This window comes from Cebus imitator, unplaced genomic scaffold (assembly GCF_001604975.1).
Source record: "Cebus imitator isolate Cc_AM_T3 unplaced genomic scaffold, Cebus_imitator-1.0 Scaffold85, whole genome shotgun sequence".
NCBI lineage: Eukaryota > Metazoa > Chordata > Mammalia > Primates > Cebidae > Cebus > Cebus imitator.
In genome coordinates, this window is record NW_016107400.1 from 3,823,491 (window position 1) to 3,833,591 (window position 10,101).

The following is a 10,101-nucleotide window of genomic DNA, read 5'->3' on the forward strand; positions in this document are numbered from 1 at the left end:
AGACAAAGTATCTCCCTGTCACCCAGGCTGGAGTGCAGTGGCACAGTCTCTGCTTATTGCAACCGCTGCCTCCCAGGCTCAAGCGATTCTCCTGCCTCGGCTTACTGAGTAGCTGGGATTACAGGCACCTACCACCATGCTCGACTAATTTTTGTATTTTTAGTAGAGATGGCATTTCACCATATTGGCTGGTCTCAAATTCCTGACCTCAGTGATCTACCCACCTCACTTCCCAAAGTGTTGTAGATCATACGCATGAGCCACCGCACCAGCCCATTTTCATATTTGTAACTTCCTTCACTAACAATGAGAAACCTGACCCCAAACATCTTCAGTGTATTTGATCAATCCCTTATGACCCCCACAACCCTTATACCCTCTTGTCTCTGCTTAGTCTCTGTCACCATGCACTGGCTCCATCACCTTGTCAGGTCATCTTCCTTTGTAAGCACCCTTATCCTATGACAGGTGACTGCCACCATCCCTCTCGTGTGGATATCCTCATCCTGCTCAGGCTTTGCATCCTGTTCAGGCTTTGAATCCTGCAACAGGCCACTACTGTCCCTCAGCATTGATGCTCTCCTTACCCTAAACATTTTCTGACGTCTGATGTCAGGTCTCACTGACCTCCCTCCCTTCCTTCTTGTATGGGTGACCTCTGCATGCTGCTGAAGCTTTGACACCCCACACCAGGGCATCCTCCTGCCTGGGCTTCTGCTCCTAGTCCTGAACTGTCTCCTCTACAGGTCACCTTCCTCACCCAACTCAAGCTCTTGACATCACGTGCCTGGTAACCATGGTTACTCACCGCCATATAGACTTCATTTTGCTCAGTCTCATGCTTATTAATCTCTTGTTTTTATTTGGCAAAAACAAACTGGCATAGTCTTTCAGGAGTTAGCAATGTTTATGAAAATGTAAAATATACATGTTCATTTGGACCAGGAATTGATCCTAAGAAAGTGATTAGATAGATGTACAAAGGTGTCTGTACAAGGATGTTCATCATAATATTGTTTGTAATTTAAAAAACAAAACAGTGTTATCAATAGGGATTTTTTTCAGATATAAATTTTCAGATAAATTTAGAAAATTGACTATTCAAGTATTAAAATTGATGTTTTTTTTTTTTAAACTGACATGGAAAGATATTCACAGATTAAGTTTGGGAGTAGGGAGTTGGTTTCAAAAAAGAGTGATAAAATCCCTTGGGGGTTGTGTAGTTTAGAGGTAAAGCTGCATTCCAGTTCTGATTCTGTCATTTGCGTTTCTCCAATTTATCTGTAAAATGGGAACAATAGTAGTACACACTGAAAAAGTTGTGAGAATTAAATGATATAATGCATGTAAAGTGATCAGAACTGTGTCTGGCTAATGTAAGAGTTTCACATTAACTTAAGGCCATGGGAGGAAATTAGCAATAATAACATCTGATATTTATTAAGTATTTATGTCAGGCACTAGCCTCAGTACATTGTACTTGAACTATTTCATTGGTCCTCCCAATTATTTAATGAGATAAAATTATAATTACTCTCTAGATGAAGAAACTGAGTCCTAGAAATGCTATGGCACTGGTCCAAGATGAGAGAGCTTGATATGTGAACTCAGGTAGTGTGACTCTAGGGCTTGAGCTTCTAACTGCTATACTCTGCTGCCTCCCAGACCAAAATGAAAGTGGTAATTACCTCTGACTTGTACTTTTATTTTAATTGTCTGTGAAATGACTTTTATTTTCATTTCTCTATTGTGTATCATTTATTGTGCACTTCTGTATTATTGAGTCTTTTATAACAAACATGAATTACTTTAATAAACAATAATAGGCTGGGCCTGGTGGCTTACGCCTGTAATCCCAGCACTTTGGGATGCCAAGGAGAGCAGATGGCTTGAGCTCAGGAGCTTGAGATCAGCCTGGGCAACATGGTGAAAACCCATGTCTACCAAAAATACAAAAATTAGCCAGGGATGGTGGCACGCATCTGTGGTCCCAGCTACTCAGGACATTGAGGCAGGAGGATCATTTGAGCCTGGGAGGCAGAAGTTTTAGTGAGCCAGGATAGCGCCACTGCACTCCAGCCTGGGTGACAGAGAGACTCTGTCTCAGAAAAGAAAAAAAGAAAAAGTGTAAGTTCAAAGCCATTTTAAGGAGGTTGGGAACTTCGCTGAACTCCTGTTGCCCAGGGATAAGTTCTTTTTTTTTTTTTTTGAGACGGAGTTTCACTCTTGTTACCCAGGCTGGAGTGCAATGGCGCGATCTCGGCTCACCGCAACCTCCGCCTCCTGGGTTCAGGCAATTCTCCTGCCTCAACCTCCTGAGTAGCTGGGATTACAGGCACGTGCCACCATGCCCAGCGAATGTTTTGTATTTTTAGTAGAGACGGGGTTTCACCATGTTGACCAGGATGGTCTCGATGTCTTGACCTCGTGATCCACCTGCCTCGGCCTCCCAAAGAGATAAGTTCTTATTCATTAGCTTAGGCCACATTCATCTGTGATCTGGCTCCTGCTTCCCTTTCCTCATATCTCCATTACTATGCAACATGCAATCTTGGCTCCTACCAAACCAAACTACATGTTTGAATGCAATGTTTCCTCCAACCTGGCAGACTCATTATTTTCAAGGCTTAGCCTCAGTATTTTCATCTCAGTAGCCATCCCCAAACTCTCTAATCCCTAAGCCAGTTAAACTTCTAGTTCTCATACCTTTGTAATAGCACTGACCCACACTGTGTTGGAATTAGCTATTGCTTTTTCCCCCTAATAGAATGGACTCTGAGTGCATGAATTATGTTTTATTTATCCTACTATTCCTAGCAGGTAACCAAGTATCTATAATTAGGTTTTGTGTCAATGATAGTTAAATATTTTATTAATAATTTCCTACCTACCATAAATTGTTATTTTAGACCATCATTTCCAATTAATTAGAACCTCCGTATGTTTGAATATACCTGTATGTTAAAGTAATCAGAAGCTAGAATAATTTAATAACTTGCTTTTTTGATATTCTTGATAACCAATAGTGGTTTGCTATGCCCTGATTTATCTTTGCAGAAAGCCCACTTATCTACCATTTTATTTACTGACAACTGTGAAGTAACCCATGACCAGCTGTGTGAATTGCTGAAGTATGCAGTTTTGGGCAAATCCAATGTTCCAAAACCCAGGTATGAGATGAACTTAAATGGTGGGTATTGACCAGAGGTTTCTTTTTCTTTTTTTTTTCTTCCAAGCCTCTCTTATTCAAACCAGTGGTTTCAAACTAGCTTACCAACATTATGTTTTTTGCTATGCAGCATGTCCTGAATTACTTTATGATGGCTGCCAAGTGTTAATTCTGGAAATTCCTGTATACAAATCCACATTTTCTTCTTCCAAAAACTCAAAGATGGCAGCTATCCCTATATTCCCATATGGCAACAAGTTGTCAAAGCTGATTGGTAGTCTCCCTCTTTAGATGGGACATGTATACTCCAATGTCCCACCTGCCTGCTTCCCTTATTTACAGTATCTGTCTGTCTGTACAGGTATTTTAGTTTGCTTCCCCTGATGCAGACTCAGTTGAAATATATGTGAAGAATTCCAGTTAATCTTTTTTCTTTCTTTTACAAATAAAGACCAAGAGAGCCCCGGCATAGTAACTCACACCTATAATCCCAGCACTTTGGGAGACCAAAGTGGGAGGATTGCTTGAGTCCAAGAATTTGAGACCAGCCTGGGCAGCATAGTAAGACCCAGTCTCTACAAAAAAAAAAAGAATCTCACTATTCTGATATTAAGTGTCTTATGAAAAATGTTTTTGCGTATGTACAAATAATACATCTTTCTGAGGGAGATTGTTATGAATTGGCTAGATACTTGGAAAACTATCTTCTCCATCAGCAATTATTGCCATCAGTCTATCAGTTTGTCTAAAACTGAATTTTTTTTTTTTTTTGAGATGGAGTCACCCAGGCTGGAGTGCAGGGGCATGATCTCCATTCACTGCAACCTCCACCTGCCAGGTTCAAGTGATTTTCCTGCCTCAGCCTCCAAAATAGCTGGAATTACAGGTGCATGCCACCATGCCCAGCTAATTTTTTGTATTTTTTTTTAGTAGAGACGGGGTTTTGCCATGTTGCCCAGGCTGGTCTTGAACTCCTGATCTCAAGTGATCTGCCTGCCTTGGTCTCCTGAAGTGCTGGGATTACAGGCATGAGCCACCGTGCCCAGCCAGAACTGAATTTCTTAAAGCCAGCTATTTGATTACCTGGTTTAGTAAGGGCTGCAGGGTAGGTTGGGATCGTAGGGGTGACTTTGTAAAGTGAGCTTAGTTCTGATTCAAAACAAATCTTAATCAATTGGACAATGAATTTAAATGCATTGCATTTTGCTTGGTATTTTACTTGATTTGAATGCAACAAATATTTATCTCAAGGGATCTTTATTCAAATTCTGTGCAATAATGGCTCTCTTCTAGTTCCAGGCAGACAGTGAATGATGATAAATTCTATTAACTCTCACTCACTGCTTTCCCTGCTCCGTCTCCCCCATTTCCCCTCTATATGCCTGTAATTGACTTAACGGCATTTCTCTTAACTGTGTTGGTTTGATTTCTCGGCAGCTGGTGCCAGCTTTTTCATCAAAATCATCTGAACAACGTAGTGGTTTTTGTTCTGCAGGGAATGAGTCAGCTACACTTTTACAGGTTCTATTTGGAATTTGGATGTCTTCGAAAAGCATTCAGACATGTAAGTTAAGAAAACTTTGTACTAGGGGCTGAGTCTGGTTCTCCTATTCCGAGACTAATACATGTGTCAGGGACCATGCTCCTTGGCAACCTAACTGAACAAACAGCAGAGGATATAGAAAGCAAAAGGACCTTAGTCAGAAGCCTCAGGTAAATTTGTCTCTGATTTTCCGTGGTAATCTAGGCAAACACTTATTCCCAGGTTATAATCTGTAGCTCCTAGGTTGATATTGTTCTATTTTATTTGGGCTATGGTATTTTCAGAAATTATAAAATATATATACAATCTGTGTTTTCTACTTCTCTTAAGGAAATCACAAGATTGGGCACCCTTAAACAGTTTATGGAGCTGAATAGCAGCTGTCATCTTTAAAAAGAGGCATCTGCTCTCCATTTTTCCATAGCCGCCTCCATTTCCCAGTGATCCATTTCATCCATTTATTCCTGAAGGCATTGGAGTTGTGAGCTTTAATTTAACCTTCCTGGGTCACCATTTTCTTTTTTGCTGTCATTATTGAGCACTTCCTGTGTGTCAGGATCTCTTTTAACCATGGACCACATGCTACACATAGCATCTTTAATTATCACAATAGTCTCATAAAATACTTTTTAACTTTCATTTTGTACATGAGAAACTGAGTAACTTGCCCAAGTTACGGCTACTAAGTGGTAGGGCTGAAATTTAAGTCAGCGTGAACCTGAAGCTAAAGCTCTCAAACTTTTGGCCTTCTGGTACCATCTATTCTGATGGCATGGCATGCTGTTCAATTAAATAATAGATTTGAAAGAACTTTGAAAATATAAAGGGACTTCTCTTGTCTAAATTGTACATTTCTGTAAAGTTCATCCTTTCTACAATATATAATAACAGGGATCGGTTAGTGTGGTGTGACTTCATTACTTAGTCACTTTTCTATTAAGGAAACAGTTCTTGTTTTAAAATGCTAACAGTTAGGCCAGGCGTGGTGGCTCACACCTGTAATGCAAGCACTTTGGAGGCCAAGGCGGGCAGATCGCCTGAGGTCGGGAGTTCAAGACCAGCCTGACCAACATGGTGAAACCCCATCTTTATTAAAAATAATAATAATAAAAAAAAAATAAATAAATAAAATAAAATGCTAACAATTGCTGTCTAGAACTTTTCACAGCCCTGAGCTGACAATAAAAGTCCAAATCTTTCACAGTATTTTAACTGTTTTCAAGCATTTTTTTTAACCTGTTAATATATTTTCAGAAATTCCGCTTGCCTCCACCATCATCTGATTTTCTAGCTGATATTGTTGGGCTACAAATGAAACAAACAGCTGGAGATTTGCCCAAGACGATGGAAGGTATGGCTGTGATGCTAATTTGATGATTCGCACACTCTAAAAGAGGTGGATATGATTGTAAGTAGATTTAGCACAAAAAAGCTCAGTTCTTAAGCACTGAAACAATTTTTGTTTGTTTGCTTTTTTGTGACAGGATCTCACCCTTGTCACCCAGGCTTGAGTGCAGTGGCATGATCCCACAACTCGCTGCAACCTTGACCTCCCAGTCTCAAGCAGCACTCCCACTTAAGCCTCCTGAGTAGCTGGGGAACTACAGGCACATGCCACATTCCCAGCTAATTTTTTTAGAAAAACAGGGCTCCAGCCTGGGCACTGTGGCTCACGGCTGTAATCCCAGCACTTTGGGAAGCCAAAGCGGATAGATCACTTGAGGTCAGGAGTTCAAGAGAAACGGGGCTCTACTGTGTTGCCCAGGCTGGTCTCAAACTCCTGAGCTCAAGTGATCTTCCTGCCTTGGCTTCCCAAAGTGCTGGGATCACAGGCATGAGCCACCATACCTGGGCCGCAAAAAAAATTTTTTTAAGGAAAAATGGGCAGGTATCCAGGGAGGTTAGATAGCAGGAACTACAGCCAGGGTTCATGCCTCAAACCATTTGGTTAAATTAGATAGCTAAGGACACCTGGGTATCGCTGATGTTGGACTCTTATGAATTACTGTGAATAATTTCTAAATTGTCACTGGATCTTTGTACCCACCAATGTACAGGTGGGAAGGAAGATCTTGCCTTTGACTAATGTAATGGATACCTGCTGATACTACTGACAGTGAAGAATAGGCAGGAGGTTTAGTTACTAGTCAGCTGAAAGATTCGTGATAGCAGTGTTTTTCAAACTGTGGGTTGTGTCCTATCAGCAAGTTATAGCTAACTTTTTTGGTTTTGCGGGGAGGTGAGTGATAGAATAGGACTTATCAAACTTTATTGCATATATTAAGGTTAGGTGTTGTTTAATGATATTCTATTTCGAGTTCAGAAATAATTGAATAATTGCACTTGAGGGAACATGAAAAAGTAGTGAGGAGGAACTTGATTTCTTCTCATCTCCTCTAGAAATGTGCTTGTATTATCCTCTGTCCTAATCCCCACTTCTAATTTTCTATCTTTCTATTGTTCTTCTCATGGATGCACATTGTTGATCTGCAGTTGCATTTGATTTTATCTGCATTGTATTTTAAACATCTGTGAGTAAGTCACAGAGTAATCATGAGATTCTAGGCTCAAGTGAAAGCATCATGTTGTGAAAGAAAAGATACAATCAGGAAAAAGAAATTTAACGTGTTTGAAGAGTACAGTTTGCTGAGCATGCTGAGAAGAATAGGAGGAAGTAGTGATGAGAGACAAAGCTAACAAGACAGATTAAAGCCGTATCCCGCAGGCTTTGTTTTTATTTTATTTTTTATATTATATACCAGTGACACAGAGACAATCTGCAGGCTTTGAATGCCATGCCAAAAGAATTTGGATTTTATTCTGTAGGCCTTGAGGAGCCAGAGGGGTTGTGGCAACTTCTCTATTCTCTTAAGTATTTCACTTCATCCTCCCATGCTAAATATCGGAGCCTCAAGGCATAGTTCCTCGCACTCTGATCTTTGTTAATCAGTCTTTCCTTTGGAGTATTTATCTGATTTTTGCCAAGTTTACCTATTAGTTTTCTTTGAATGATTCCTGTATCTTTATCTCTAGGTCCGATGCCCCAGATTTCAGGCCTGCATTCTCAACTGCCTGCTGAATATTCCAATTGGTACTTGGGTATTCCACTGTCCTCAGTCATAACATAGCTAAAAGCATTTTTCTCATCAAATAATGGGTTCTTCAAATTCCTTCTTGGTGTCATTTTTCTCTAAGATCTAGGACACCAGTGTTGAATTTTACAATTTTCTTTTGGCTCCCTATCCCCAGTCTGTCTGCATGCTTCATTCCCTTTGCTCCTATAAATCTCTACTCAAATGTCAATTTAACAGAGACCTTCCTAGGTCATCCTATAAAAAATATATGACAGTAACCCATTTCCTGCTCCAGCATTTCCTATCCTTTTCTCCTCCTTTACTTTTCTTCAAAGTCCTTATCTGATATATTACATATTTATTTGTTTATTATCCATATGTCCAACTAGAAGTTAAGTTTCATGAGGAATTTTATTGGTTTTGTGCATTGAGGAATTCCTAGTGGCCAAAGCAATGCCAGGTATATAATAAAGTTATAGATAAATATTTAAATATTTTGCTGGCTGAATTGAATTATTTTTTTCACCACGTTCTACCAGTTTTTTGTGTATGTTTCATATATCCCTTTTCCTCCATCCGTTCCACTATCTTAATTCAAATGCTGGTAATTTTTTTTTTTCCTTTGAGACAGAGTCTTGCTCTGTCACCCAGGCTGGAGTGCAGTGGCATGATCTTGGCTCACTGCAACCTCTCCCTCCTGGGTTCTAGCAATTTTTGTGCCTTAGCCTCCCAAGTGTCTGGGACTACAGGCATGCACAGCCACACCCAGCTAATATTTGGGTTTTTAGTAGAGACTAGGTTTCACCATGTTGGCCAGGCTAGTCTTAAACTCCTGGCCTCAAGTGATTCACCCACCTCGGCCTCCCAAAGTGCTGAGATTACAGGTGTGAGCCACTGCACTTGGCCTTTTTACTTCCATACTTATTTTAAGTTCCGGGGTATATGTGTAGGATGTGTAGGTTTGTTAAATAGGTAAATGTATGCTGTGGTGGCTTACTGCATGGATCAATCCATCACCTAGCTATAAAGCCCAGTCTCCATTAACTATTATTCCTAATACTCTCCCTTCCCCAACCGCTCCAAAAAGCCCAAAGGTGCGTTTACCCCCCATGTGTCCGTGTGTTTTCATCATTCAGCTCCCACATAAGTGAGAATGTGCAGTATTTGGTTTTCTGTTTCTGCGTTAGTTTGCTGAGAATAATGGCTTCCAGTTCCATCCATGTCCCTGTAAAGGACATGACCTTTTTGTGGCTGTGTAGTATTCCATGGCGTATAGGCATCACATTTTCTTTATTTGATTTGCTCTATCATTGATGAGCTTATGGGTTGATTTCATATCTTTTCCACCTGCATGTATCTTTATAATACAATGATTTATATTCTTTTGGAATATACCCAGTAATGGGATTGGTGGGTCAAATTGTATTTCTGTTTCTAGCACATTCTCATAATTTTTTGGTTAGAATTACTGTAAAACCCTTTCTAGCCTCTTTCTACTTCATTTTCTTTCTTTCTTTAAAAGAAAAAATTAGAGGCAGGATTTCCCCCTGTTGCCCAGGCTGAAGTGCAGTGGCACAATCTAAGCTCACTGTAGTCTCAAATATTCAAGTGATCCTCCTGCCTCAGCCTCCTGAGTAGCTAAGACTTGCGATCATGTACCACCATGCTTGTGTGTGTATATATATATATATATATATATATAATTTTTTTTTTTGGTAGAGCCTGGGTCTTGCTTTGTCACCTAGAGTGGTCTCAAACTCCTAGATTCAAGCAATCCTCTTGCCTTGGCTTCCCAAAGTACTGGGATTACAGGCATGCCAAGCACCCAGCCTCTACTCCATTTTTTTACAGATCTTTGAGGTTGATGTTTCTTAAAACACTGCTTTAATTATGTCACTTCCATTCTCAGGAGCTTTTTGTGGCTCCCCATTATGTATTAAATGATGGATAAAAGTTAATTATCCTCCTTTTTTAACCTTGTTTCCTATACTTGTCTCTTGCACAGACCTTTCTTTCATCATCACTGGTCTACTGCCAAACCAAGTTTACTCTGTATGTTTCTGTCTTACCTGGAATGCCCTCTTCTTCTTATGATACTTTGGTTCTTTTCCTTACAAGGACCCGCTACTCACTTAGGCCATCTTGAGCAAGTATTGTTTGAAGAAGGATGTATGTGGATAGAAAGCCAGCAGGAACTTGTGCCCCTAGCAAAGAAAGTTTCTTCATCCCTTTCATGACATCTACTTATCTGTGTATTTTCTTTTCTCCTCTGATTAGTCAGTTTTCTCTCTCTCTCTCTCTCTCTCTCTCTCTCT

The 10,101-nt window shown here is 40.1% G+C and overlaps 1 protein-coding gene across 5 annotated transcripts in view; it reads left to right on the plus strand.

Moving 5' to 3' along the window:
- The window catches only part of REXO5 (RNA exonuclease 5), a 52,315-nt gene that overhangs the window by 5,111 nt on the left and 37,103 nt on the right, over nt 1–10,101 (plus strand). For 4 of the 5 annotated variants that reach the window (XM_017534322.2, XM_017534324.2, XM_037740558.1 and 1 more), the window contains 3 exons: nt 3,058–3,170; nt 4,607–4,733; nt 5,967–6,063. In XM_017534322.2, the coding sequence (XP_017389811.1) occupies nt 3,058–3,170; nt 4,607–4,733; nt 5,967–6,063 (337 nt within the window). The remainder of the gene's footprint in view (nt 1–3,057; nt 3,171–4,606; nt 4,734–5,966; nt 6,064–10,101) is intronic. The other variant, XM_037740559.1, reaches the window with a different exon arrangement.